The following is a 13,729-nucleotide window of genomic DNA, read 5'->3' on the forward strand; positions in this document are numbered from 1 at the left end:
ATAACCTCACATTAAGCCTGGCCCTACCATCTCTTATAGTTCGTGTTAACCAATAATGAACTTTAATTGATCAAATATGCAACAAAATCTTGTGAAAAAAGAAAAACTGACTAACTTTAACTTATACAACGTTTTTCCTAAGTCAAAGATACAAAGCTAGAAGTTAACTGATAAAAATAATGTTCAGTTGGTCAGATTTAGCATGTAAGGCGTTGAAGGCTAATGAAAAGTCATACGGTCAATGGCTGCCATACAATACAACACAATAATGTTATCTACCTAACACCCTAACACTTGTAATAATTTAATGGCGTCATTGTTATTGTATAATCCTATTTCACAGTTGCCATATACCAAACTTCATTTCTTTTTCTTTTTAATATTCTATCACTAACCCAAAAACTCACACCTATCAAGTATTTATATACATGTTAACCAATGGGTTATGGGCTAGATAAATTACAGTTTACGTTGATAAGTGACTTTCAAGAACAAAATTCGTATTTCAGACCTATGTTAATGTTTCCACCATGTACCCATTTTTTGTGTAACTAGGTGGAGATTTGAAACAGATTTTTTTGATTGAACAGTCATAAAAAATTAGGAAGCATGTTTAAAAGATTTAAAGTCAGTTATTGATGGTTATACTTTGTGTTTAATAATTGTGACCAGAAAGTTATTTCATACACAACCAATTTTTGATTTTCAAATTTCATAATATAATTGTGTATGTTGATACCGGAGAATACTTCTAGTTACTTAAAAATAATACATGAGGATTCTGTAAAGTAAAACAGTTTATCATCACTCATACAGTGTTGATAAAGTATATCACGTATTTCCTCGTTGTAACTTAGAAAGTGGTTAGTAAAAACCCGAAACACATTGTTCGACTGAATGGTAAATGAAAATTTTCTTTTAAGTAAACCACGCCCTTGCCACCTTGAGTTAACAAGTTATAATTTCGATAGTTGTTTTTGATTGACTTAGACAAGCACAAAAGGCAATATTGTATACCACCAAAACATTTCATGACCATAATAAACCATGAGACATATATACATCAATGGACCATATATTAATATCCCATCTTATGTGGCTTTGCTAATAGGCTAACTTGCTAATGGGCATTATAACATAAATGACAAACACCCAGTACAAAATACCAACAACATCGTATTAAAGCATCTAAAGTTCTAGCAATACATACATGATTAACATTCCATGGTTGTACACTGATCAAGGAGGACGAACATAGCCAAGTATCGTGTAAAATGTCTGCGCAACAGTTAGAATCAACAAAACCAAAGCCGCCAACGCGGACACCAACGACCAAGGTGTGTTAAAATAAGTGTACTTGAAACTCGCTAATTGAACATGCCACCCGCTATGATAATGCCGGTTTACATTGTCAAATAACCGAGCCAAGTAACACACATCGATGTCGAAGGTAATATCCTTTCCCATATTGTTAAAAATGTTGCAACTTCGGCGTCCGTACCCAAATAATTCTCGATAATGTTCCAATCACATAACAACTCGACGTCTTTAGACGTGTTTATTAGACAATCGAGTAACGTAGCATATGTGGTAAATATTTTCAAGCATCCGTTGTGACATTGTTCAAATGCAACCGAGTTTACTAAAAACGCACACATGAAATCGTCGACTGCTATAGTCGGCATGTGGATTACACCGTGTTTGAAGTTAACCACGAGGAAGCTTTCGGCTTCCCATGGCTTTAACTTTATTCCTGATCTCCGGAGCTTTGAGATGCTGTGAATTACATGCGGCGGTGGACGGTTGTCAGGTTTTGTGGAATATTCGAGATCCGTCGGAAGGAAACTTGATCGGAGAAGATCGAGCAAGTGTTTTGCTTTAACGTTGGAGTATTTCTCCAAAACATGTTCAGGCCTCTGTACGGCTAAATTGAAGAAACCCAACGCTAGTGTAGCCAGCGTTGGGCTTTCAGGTGTTTTGGTCAACTGGAATAAACATTCCAGAACCACGTATGGGATCTGGTTCTCCAGCCGAACCAGATCCCGTAAGAAAAATGAAACGATCCATGACATGACTATAAGTGGATCAGAATCCTCAACCTCCACCAACCCACCAAACTTTCTAAAAAGTTCGATTATAAAGCAACCGTCGAGCACCATCATCTCGATGAACTCGTCGGTTGTGTAAGGAATAGAAACAGAATAACACTCACGGGCCGTGACCTCCAATCTTTGCACGGCCCGTAAGTAGTCCTCCAGAACCAATCCTCTGGGTTGCGTTCTGTTTAACAACTGGCGGAGGAACCGCCACTTGTGCTCCTCGATCATCTCTAGGTGCGGTTGACCGTGGTGGAACGGTCCAATGGATACGATGTGGGGTTGGTATGATTTACCGTTGATGTCTATTAGGGTTTGTGGGACTTTGAATATGGAACATGTGGTACGGCCAGCCGCGACACTTAATAATTTCTGTTTCTCAGTAAGTTTGTGGTGCATGGCTGTTACTCGATCTCTGTTGATTTCCCATATTGTGACGGCATGTTGTTGATCAATATCCATGTTTTTTTTTTGTAGTTTGAGAGAAAACTTTATTGTTTTGATTGATGTTTAAAGTTAAATTTGTGGAGGGTTGATTAATGATTACTGATTAGGGATGAAGAGGTAGAGGATACCAACACGTTAGTTTGTTGACCTGAAACAGTGAAATGAATAATTTATCAATAGCTTGTGTTTGCTGGCAACATTTCTTTTTCTTTTGTAAAGTTTTTCTTTCTTTTTTTTTAGCCGCCGTATTTCATTATCACGCACGCAAAATTCGAATCTCTTTTGAAGTTTGAGTATGTTTTTAATTTATCTTTTTTATAACTTACTTAACTCTCAATCTCATAAAATTTATTAATGTTGCAATTTGTAATGTTTTATTTGTTTCATAGATCGTATAAAAATATATATTATTTCATATTTTTATGGGTTAGAAATAGAATCTTTAACCAACAATAAATTTTATGTAAAATAAAGTTGATTTTTTAGTTTATTTTTGTGCTTCTTAGACCATGAGTAATCATAAAGCCTCACTTTCAGGCATTATGCGCCACGTGGTGGCCAGTTAGAGTTATGATTTTATACAAAAACATGGTGTAGTCATAAAGCCCACCCCCAGGCATTATGCGACACGTGACGCCCAGTCACCATTAATTGTTTTTGTTTTTTTAAATAAATAATTCATTTAAACAATAGATATAAAATTAAAAACCTACAGTAAAATTAAAAAAATACATTAAACTCATAAATAAAAACTAAATTAAAATAAAAAAATACATTAAAATAAAAAATACAATAAAAACTAAATTAATAAGACTACATGTTGTATTTTTCAAAAATTTTCTTTTGCCGAATTGCTTTTAGAGATTAGACTCTCGGGTCGTCTTCGGATAACTCCTTTGTTAGAACCTCGCTGTCGTTGTCCAATTTATTCCTTTTAAGTACTTCGACGGCGTCCAAATTTACTTGAAAACGTGTAGCTCTAAGTTCTTGTATATCTTTGAGTCGAATGTTCATTTCTTTAAAATGACTTTCCATTTCGACATTCGAACTCGTTGCCGACGACGACGCGGCCCCTTTCCCCTGCTTCTTCTACCCCCCCGGTCGAGGCATCTAGGTAATATCCCCATAAGGATTCCCGGCTTCATTATCGCTTAGGTTGCAGTTTCGAGCGTCGGCGTTGGCCTCCAAAACCTGGCCCCATTTTGGGTGAAACCTCAAGTAATCTTACCAAATGCCAATGTAATTGAAGGCCCCCGTGACCTTATGTTGATACTCTGTCAACGCGTTTTCCATGACTTTTGTGTCCGAGACACCGCTACTCCTCGTCCGATTCATCCGAGTGTAAACCGTATGGAAACCCATGCATTTGGTGTTTATGTCATTCCATTTCGACTGTAAGGAATCTTTTTCTCGACGCGAGTCCCGGCGAAGCTCTTCGAAGAACTCTTTAATTTTGCGCCAAAATACCCCCTTTTTTAATAGTTCGCTAAAAAAATAAAAACATTACAAGTTCGATGTTTGTTCTTAGAAATTTAAAAAAATATATATGTATTTTAAAAACCTACCGCACTTGGCATCTTCTGATATCGCGCACCAAGCACGAGCACATAGTACGTACTCATCGATACTCCACGGTATCACCGTCTTTTTAGCCCGAGCTTCGCCGGCGGGCTTCTTTGCGTGTTTTCTCGAACGTCCGCGTTGGCTCGAACCGCCGACGGTCTCCGGGACGGGTTGTGTCTCCGGCACAAACTTGTCGTCGGGTTGGGAACCCGAACTGGAAAAAATGTTTGTGGTTGGGTTTTGGAAACCGGGCACCGTATTTGGTAAAGGGGTTCCTAGATATGCCATGTACGCGGCCATATGCGCTTCGAACGGATATGGGGATTGAGGGACGGGGACGGTTGGCATCGGGGCGGTAGATGGGTTCGGTTGTGGATTATGGTTGCTTGCGTAGCCTTGACGGGAAAATTGACCGAAACCGAGAACATTTTTGTTATTATTCGGAAACATTTTGGTAGTATTGTAGTAGAAATATTTGTGTAAAAATACATTTAGTAGAGAAGTGGGAGAAAGGAATGTGTTAAAAAATGAGGTTTGGTTTGTTTTTATAGTATAGATTTAGTTAATAAATTTTTATCTTTTTAAACCCAACGGTAACCCAACCCAACGGTCGGATTTTTTTTTATTTTCGTGTCTTACCAGCGTTTTATCTATAACGCTTAGAAAAAAAAGTCCCAAAACGCTAAGGGGAGGAGGGGACGGTGTACCCCCGGCGTTATAGCCTAAAACGCCGCGAAGTTTTGTGGACTACGGATGGTCTAAGGTTGAACCAATATTTGGTCACTCAACAAATAAGATTTAAATGAAAGAGAGGAAAGTGAATTTTATATGTGTGATCCCAGTTTATAAAATAATTATATTATTTGCTAGGTTAGGGAATCTTGAACACCCTAGTTAAGTCTCACATTGATCGGGGATATCTTATCGAATATGATGGAGCACACTCATAAGCGCCAATACGTTTATAAGATCATACTACATGCGTGGAAATGAGAATTGTAGGGCTCATAAGAAATGTCTAAATTGCCGGATTGGACCAATGTGTTTTGACGCATTAGACGTTGATGAAAAAATAATTATATACTTAAGGGTGTTTTGGTAGAAGCAATTTATGTATTATACCACCGGTAATACTCATGTAAAAAAACATAAAGCTTTTGTAGGAAAACCCGGACAATATTAGATCTCAGGCCCGGCCCTAGGGTGTGGCAGGGTAGTCGACGGCCATAGACCCGACACCCCGCTAGGCCCGAAATTTATTTTATAAAAAAAATTATATGTATTTTTATGAAACAAAATATGTATAATCAATGTTTCAACACAATTACATAATAATAGCTTGGTCTGCCAAAGAGGTATGACAAATAACCAAGAAGTTGTGGTTTCTAGTCCTATTAGAGATATTTTTAAGTTTATTTTTATACAAAAGTTTTTTACACAACTCAAATCATAACCAAGTAAGCCTACTTAAAATTAAATTATATAAACCCAACAAAATGTTTCTTTTATTTAGGGCCTAAAAAATTTCGACTTTAACCCAAAAAAATATTCGTCTTCTCAGTGCCGACCCTGTTAGATCTTATGGGTGGTCAAATGTTACACACTATATAATAACTATTATCTTTTACTTAAAGTGTGTTCTAATTTTATATGCTTTTTTAAAATAAATAATAACGTATGATGTGTTTCTTTTGCATATACAACTACTATAAAAAAATAATGCATTCAAATAAGCATTTGCATATATTATTGTTTACTACATAATAAAATACGTACAAAAGGTTGATGATATATATTTTATGAAAAGCTCTTTCATTTGTTCACATTCGATATTTATATTTTTCTTAAATATCCTGCTAGCTAGGTTGACATGCTACATTTTATATATCGAATTTGTCCAACAGTGTCATGAAACTTGAATCTCTCTTCCAATGCATAATGTATTGTTATACATAAGCAGACTAGTAAACTGTAAAGGTAAGGTACCAAAAAGACCCAAATACCCATAAATAATATCCGCGGGTCAGAGGAACACCCCTCATAAAGCATCCGTGAGACATATGGACCACCCGCACAACTTTGTAAAGAAAGAACATTCTTACATTACACACGGATGCATCCAGGCACCCTCAGACGTCATCCGCGTGATAGCACATCTACTCGCCAAGATGACCGGGAGACAATGCCAACAGGACAGCTGTAAATAACTAACTGCCTTCTAGAAGATTTACCAAGACGCTTTCTTGGGCAATACATGATCTCTCAACCAATGGATAAAGGACACCTGGCCAGGTTGTTATAACCGTGCACATGGCCAGGAGTTAGCTCGTCATATCATAGAGCGACGCGTGTCCAGGTTGTTATACCCATGCACATTCAACGTATAGCTCACCTATCATATGAGGGCACGTGTCTCAGGTAGTTACGCGAGCATCTTCTAGAGAGGGACAGCTAGCCCAATCACATTCCCACATCTTTTGGCTATAAATACCCTCTCCATCTCCATGATGTATTCATTCACTCTCAACTATCTACTCTCAATACTCAAGTACTTTCTTTCTATCAGAACTGTACTTATTCTCACGCCGGAGGGTGGTTACGGGAAGACCCCCCTATTGTCCTTCACGTGACGAGCTCACGGTGTCTGTTTTGCAGGTTCCTGTTACTGGACTTTGGGAAGTTGTGCTCATATCGTGTTAGTTGTTATAGTATCCTACCCGGTTGATCCATTGGATCCAGGACCCGTCAAGGGGATTGGATCCGTGTTTCTTCATTGGCGCCATCTGTTTTGGTGTTAGAACTGCAAAAGTTTTTGTTGGTTTTTTGGTTCGTACGATATGAGTAAGCTTCCTGAGGGGTCGACGGGAACCCCTGCACCGCTTTTACCTACTACTGATACTGAAGCGCCGGGAGGTTTTTCCTCAAGTGTTTCCGCACGTATTATGGCACCTGGAAGTTCCACCCCAGGTGACCTAGGACATGTCACGGCACCAGCAGGTCCTACTCCAACGGATCTAGGGCATGTCACAGCACCAGGAGGTTCCAAATCTGGCAACCCGGGGTGAATTACGAGAGAAACTCGCCGGACTCACTCAGAATTAGGCCTAGAGGATGATTCTGACGATTCCGAACCGGCGGGAACTCATCATCGTAATTCCAAAGCTAGGGAACCCTTGTCTTCGGACGAGTGGTTCCGTATCCAATAAGAGAAGGTTGTAGCGGAGTACGAGCGTAGGGTGCGCAAATAGCGACTCCAAGCTCGAACTCTGAATTATGATGAATCTCACAGGAAGTCTCTCTCCCCTCCCGCAACAGCGAGGAGGAGTCAGATCCGTCACAGCGTCCAGACGGAGAGAGATCCTAGGGAAGTTTGGAGAAAGCATGACCGTCCTCGTATGGTCATGCGTGTGCCATCTTAACTCAACGAATACAACAGTTACAACCCGTCATATCGTCCGGGTGATATCAGTTACTACAGTGGTGATAGCCGACTTCATTTGCACGAGGGAACTAGCCGTCCGCATGCGGTAGTTCTCTAGGCGGGTTATCACAGTGATGGTGAGGAAGACTTTTCTAAGCCATATCGTCCGGCTGCTTTTGCTGAAAAATCAAAGTTCATTGCACGTATAGCAACTGCCCCATTCATTGTCAATGCGAAATACCGACATCCATGGGGAAATATGATGGGATGACTGATCCCAGTGATCACTTACTAAACTTTGTGGCTGTGGGAGGAGTCAGTGGTTGGACCCTCCCATACTGGTGCCACATGTTCGCATTAACTTTTACTGGTGCAGCGCGGGAGTGGTTTGAGAAGCTTCCAGACGGACAATAAAGAGCTGGGATGACTTTGTAGCCAAATTTTCCCAGCACTTTATTCAGCAGAAAAAACACACTCGTGATCCGTCCGAAATATTAGACGTTGTTAGGCGGAATAATGAGTCTATTGAAGACTTCATTACCAGGTTTAACAACGAAAGTCTTAATATCGGTGGAGTGAGTGAGGATATGTTGCGAGGAGCCTTTCGCAAAAATGTGAAAAGTGATGAATTGATTTGTACATTAACTGGAATAGATGGTATGCCTACGTCTTGGGATGATATTGTCTGCGGCGAAGCTGTTCGCAGGGACTCAAAAGACTTTGACAACCAACAATCAGAAACAGAACTTAAAAGTTGAATTCCAGACTCCGCGATCCGAACAAGCAGGCAAAAGGAACAACTTGGTCTAGACTCCAGCCGTCCGTGGAGGCATCCAAATCATTCGACGCCAGATATTTGATCGTCAACACAAACAAGGCAGGTTCTTCAACTCGAGGCTCTAACAATTGGACTCCACTTTCAAAGACTCCTGCTGAAATTCTCACTACGCAGTACATGAATTTCAGGAAACCACAACCACTCACAAGGAGATCATTTCTTGATGCCAAGAAACACTGTTCGTTTCATGACGACATCGGTCATAATACGAACGAGTGTGTAGCTTTGAAAAATGAAATTGAGGCGGCTGTGAAATCTGGAAAACTTGGACATTTGGTCAAGGGTGCAAGACCTGGGACTGGTAAGGCTCCCGCGCGAGATAATTAGGGCCCGCCCAAAAAACAAGTTAAATACTTGAACGTTCATATGATCCAAGGCGGGTATAAATTAGGAGGAAAGATGAGAGAATTTCGGGACGAAGAATGGAAGAACGAGCCTGTGATTTTTCCACGAGTTAAGGGAGGCCCTTGTAACAGGAATCCTTTGATTATCACAGCTCTTTTTGGCCATTATCTCTCACAATATGTTTTCTTCGACACTGGTAGCACGTCGGATATAATGTACGAACAGTGCTTTAAGCAGTTAGATGAAGAAGATAAGGAGAGGTTGAAACTCATTCATGATCCTGTATTTGGATTTGGAGGCTAGGTGATGCACCCGCGAGGGATGATATCCTTTCCGGTCACTCTCAGTGACGAAATCCACTCAAGAACCGAAGAGGTTGAGTTTTTGGTCTTTCCAGCAACATCAAAGCATGACATCATCCTGGGTCAGAAAGCGATCGGTGACTTTAATGCCATCCTTCTACAGCACACGGTGCAGTGGGAGTTTCGACTCGCAACGGTGTGGCTATCATTCACATTAGTCGCCATTGCTTCGCGACGGAAAGTCCGAACCCAAGAAGAAGTCCGAAGCAAGTTCGGCGGACTGAGCCCGAGAAATGGGTATTAAACAAAAAATTCCCAAATAAAACTGTGACGATTGAACTCGCTATCTCAGAGATAGTGAGGACATTTTCATAGCAGTTACTGACAAAGAACGTTGACATCTTCGCATGGCAGCCCGCGGAAGATTGCAGAGCACAAGTTGCAAGTAAACCCAACGTTTACTCCAATAGTGCAGAAGAAACATAAGATGGCCCCAGAACAAACGAAAGCAATGAACGAACAAGTTCAGGACCTCTTACATGCTGGAATCATCCGCCCAATCCAATACCAAACTTGGGTCGCCAATCCAGTAATCGTCCCCAAAAGCAATGGGACATGGCGGATGTGCATAGATTTCAAGGATCTGAACAAAGCATGTCCCAAGGACTGTTATCCATTGCCGGAAATCGATCTCAAAGTTGATGCTGTAGCCCCATTCAAGTTAAAGTGTTTTCTAGATGCCTACAAAGGCTACCATCAAATCCGCATGGCGGCGGGTGATGAAGACAAGACAACGTTTTTCACAGACCAAGGCACATTCTGCTATAAGATGATGCCTTTTGGTTTAAAAAACGTGGGTGCTACATATCAACGGTTGATGGATGAGGCATTTAAGAAACAGATTGGTCGAAAACTTGAAAGTATATATGGATGATCTCGTGATCAAAAGCATTGAGGAGGATCAAATGCTGAATGACATAGAAGAAACATTTGAGACTTTGAGAAGTATCAACATGAAGTTGAATCCAGCCAAGTGTTCCTTCGGGATGGAAGATGAAAAATTCCTAGGAGTGATTGTAACATGCGCGGGTTTTAAGACCAATCCGGATAAAGTCCAGGCAGTAGCCCGCATGCCTTCTCCTTCATCCCTTAAAGAAGTGCAGATACTTAACGGAATATTGGTTGCACTGAACAGATTCTTAGCAAATCATGCAGCTAAATCTTATCCATTTGTTTCAACTTTGAGAAATTTCCTCAAGAATGCACATTTTAGATAGACCGCGGAAGCTGAACAAGCATTCCTGGAGGTCAAAAAGTGCTTAATGGAGTTGCCTACTCTAACAGCACCGTACGCGGGTGAACCGTTGACACTATATCTGTCAGCAACTGACATCGCCATTGGGGTCGTACTACTGACAGATAGAAAGAACGTTCCAACCCCAATCTATTATGTCAGTAAGACGTTGACAAACCCAAAAACCAGGTACTCAATGCTCGAAAAACTGGTTCTGGCGTTGGTCTACGCTTCCAGGCGGCTTCGCAGGTATTTCCAAGGTCACCCCATTAATGTGTTAACGGGATTCAAACTCAAGAATGTACTAAGCAAACTAGAATTGTCTGGGAGATTGGCAAAATGGGCCATTGAACTGGGTGAGCACATGATTGAGTACAAACCCAGACCAACAATCAAAGGGCAAGTGTTGGCGGACTTCGTCACAGAGGTTCCGCAACATAAAGAAAAAGAATGCTTAGTTGAACAACAACCCCAAGTACCTCCGGAACAAGGACAAGTCTGGTCATTGTTCACGGATGGAGCCTCCAGCAATGAGGGATCTGGCGCAGGCCTTAGGCTAGTCAATCCCGAAGGCCATGAGTTTACTTACGCTATCAAGTTAGACTCTAAAAGTACTAACAATGAGGCAGAGTATGAAGCCTTTCTGGCGGGCCTACGAATAGCCAAGAAACTTGGGGTGAAGCATCTGGAAGCGCAGGTAGATTCCATGCTAATCGCAGGGAAAATTAATGGAACTTATGAAGCAAAAAAATGATGCAATGGCTTCATACTTGTCACAAGCGAAGGACTTGATCCTCCAATTCTTTTCGTGCAAAGTTATTCATATAAAGAGAAGTGAGAACAAGTCGGCGGACGCCCTTAGCAAATTGGCTTCAAAAAACTTCGAGCACTTTGCTAAGGACATTCGTGTTGAAGTCTTGGATCGCCCATCCATCCCGCAGAAACAAGTCCTAGTAATACAGACTGGCGTAGAATCATGGATGACACCAATCATGGCCTACTTGTCATCGGGAGTTCTGGCAGAAGAGAAGACCGCGGCTCGAAAGGTAAGACATAAGGCCTTGAACTACCAAATGCAAGATGTCGTCTTGTATAGACGATCCTTCCTCGGCCCACTCCTGAGATGTGTGGACGCCGAGGATGCGAACTACATGATTAGGGAAGTTCATGAAGGCATTTGTGGCCTGCATGCGGGCCCAAGTATGGTAGTAGCAAAGCTTATGAATGCTGGATATTACTGGCCGGGGATGCATTTGGATGCTGTACACGAAATCAAGAAATGTGATTCCTGTCAACGTCATGCCCAATACATTACGCCCAAAGAATGAACTTGTTCGAGTAAGTTCCGCTTGGCTGTTCCATAAATGAGCTATTGACATCATGGGACCTTTCCCTGAATCACCGGGACGTGTCAAATTTCTAATCGTGGCCATTGATTATTTCACCAAGTGGGTAGAAGCCAAACCAGTCGCATCCATTACGGCATCAAATGTCAAAAAATTTCTATGGGAATTCATAATTTGTCAAGGTCTTCCGCTAGTACTTGTGAGTGACAATAGGACCCAATTTGCGGATAGCGGGTTACAAGAATGGTTGAAGGAACTTCATGTTACTCAGATTTTCACATCTGTAGCTCATCCACAAGCAAACAGTCAGGTCAAACGAACCACCGTACAATCAAAGAGGGGATTAAAGCAAGGTTACTAAACGAACAGGCTGAGTCGACGAATTGCCCCATGTACTCTGAGCCTTTCGCACCCCGAAGAATTCAAGTAGAACTGAAACGCCATTTAGTTTAACCTATGGCACCGAAGCTATGATCCCGGTTGAGATCGGGGTTCCATCCGCACGCACTTTGATAATCGATGATAAAAACAAAGAGTTGCGGATGAACCTCAACCTCCTTGAAGAAAGGAGGGAATTGACATCGATCCTCGAGCATAACTATAAACGATAACTACAGAAATATTATGACTCGCGGGTCCAAAAATGCACATTTGATGCGGGAGACTTTGTCTCCCGCAATAACGAAGCTTTCGGCCAAGAGCCCCCAGGAAAGTTGGCCCCAACTTGGGAAGGCCCTTACAAGGTCAAACAAGTGTTACCCAAAGGCGCTTACAAGTTAGAGAGGCTGGACGGGACTAAAGTCTCTAGAACTTGGAATGTGGCATAGTTAAAGAAATGTTACATCTAGCAAGACATGTTATTTGTTTTTATCTTTGGCCTGCGTGCCTAATAGAATATGGAAGGACATGTAATGTCATTTATTGTATTTTCGTTTGGCTTATGCCTTTTTTATAAAGAATATGTTAATCCCACATTCTAGTTTTATTTAATACACATGTCCTGGCCCGCGTGCCAGATGAGATTCATACGCCCGCATAGCAGGAGTGATATAATCCTTTATTAACAAAAATAATATACTACAAACACTTATATTATGAAAAATAAGACAAAGTGTACCGGATGAAACAAACTTCTTATAAATGTACAAATGGGATTACAAAAGGATGTTATTACAAGGAAGATAGAATTATGAGAGCTACAAAAATATAAAGCTACGATGTTGCATCTTCTTCTTCCTCGTCCTCCTGATCGTTATTGGCAGTTGCAAGGAGCGCCTTCAACTGTTCAATCCCGTCTTCCTTGTCCGCAAGTTCGACGATTTGACTTTCAATAGCGAACTTCAAATTTTCAAAAGTCTTCATCTTCTCATCAAGAATCTTAGCGGTATCCTGACCATGCAAGACATATTCCTCGAGAAGTTTATTTTCTTCAACGAATTTGAAACCTTCCCGTAAACCCGTCTGGCGGCCAGCCTGAGAAGACGCGATCAAAAGTGTTGCAAGGAAGTTGCGAAGCTCATCACCCTCCCGGATGTGGGCAATAACCTGTTAAAACAACAAAGATAAACAACTGTTTTGGATACCTTAAACAGAATTTACAAAGGAGTGAGAATTACATGGGGAACCCCTTTCGCCAATAACCATTTTCTGTCCGCTTTGGCTCGGACAAATTCCATCTTGTGCTCAGCACATTCCAAGGCTTGCTCCCTGTTCTTGGTAGCAAGAGTGGCAAGGCGTTCATCCTTGGCTGCTGATTCAGCTTTCAGAGTTTTTATCAGCTCATCACGCTCATCCAGTTGTTGCTGGAAAGCATTTTTGGCTTCCTCAGCAACAGACCGGCGAGCTTTCTCCGCCTCCAACCCCTTCTTGGCTTCCGCCAACTGTCGCTCAGCATTATCAGCAGCCAGGCGGTTGTCTTTGGCTTCTTTCATAGCCTCAATGGCTTCTTTCTCCGCCTGGGCAGCCCTAATCTCCAAATCCTCCCATTCCTTATTCATGCCTAGCCAGTCCCGACATAATTCTTGAGTGGTGGAGACAGTATTGGCTAGTCAATAAGAGTAGGAGTTCAGTAATTCTT

General features: G+C 41.3%; 1 protein-coding gene and 1 pseudogene across 1 annotated transcript; one reads left to right on the forward strand and one right to left on the reverse strand.

Moving 5' to 3' along the window:
* Positions 1-1,222: 1,222 nt before the first annotated feature.
* LOC143547039 (UPF0481 protein At3g47200-like) lies at positions 1,223-2,559 on the reverse strand (annotated as a pseudogene).
* An 8,475-nt stretch (positions 2,560-11,034) lies between these two features.
* LOC143547035 (uncharacterized) lies at positions 11,035-11,634 on the forward strand. Its single transcript, XM_077038553.1, has one exon. The coding sequence runs from the start codon at positions 11,035-11,037 to the stop codon at positions 11,632-11,634; it is 600 nt and encodes a 199-aa protein (XP_076894668.1).
* The last annotated feature ends 2,095 nt before the right edge of the window (positions 11,635-13,729 follow it).

This window comes from Bidens hawaiensis, unplaced genomic scaffold (genome assembly GCF_021521415.1).
Source record: "Bidens hawaiensis isolate Kalapana, Puna unplaced genomic scaffold, B.hawaiensis_p1.1 tig00014556_1, whole genome shotgun sequence".
NCBI classification, from domain to species: Eukaryota; Viridiplantae; Streptophyta; class Magnoliopsida; order Asterales; family Asteraceae; genus Bidens; species Bidens hawaiensis.

Excerpts from the sequence above, each read along its gene's own strand:
- LOC143547035 (XM_077038553.1), top strand. The coding sequence starts at position 11,035 with ATGGAACTTATGAAGCAAAAAAATGATGCAATGGCTTCATACTTGTCA.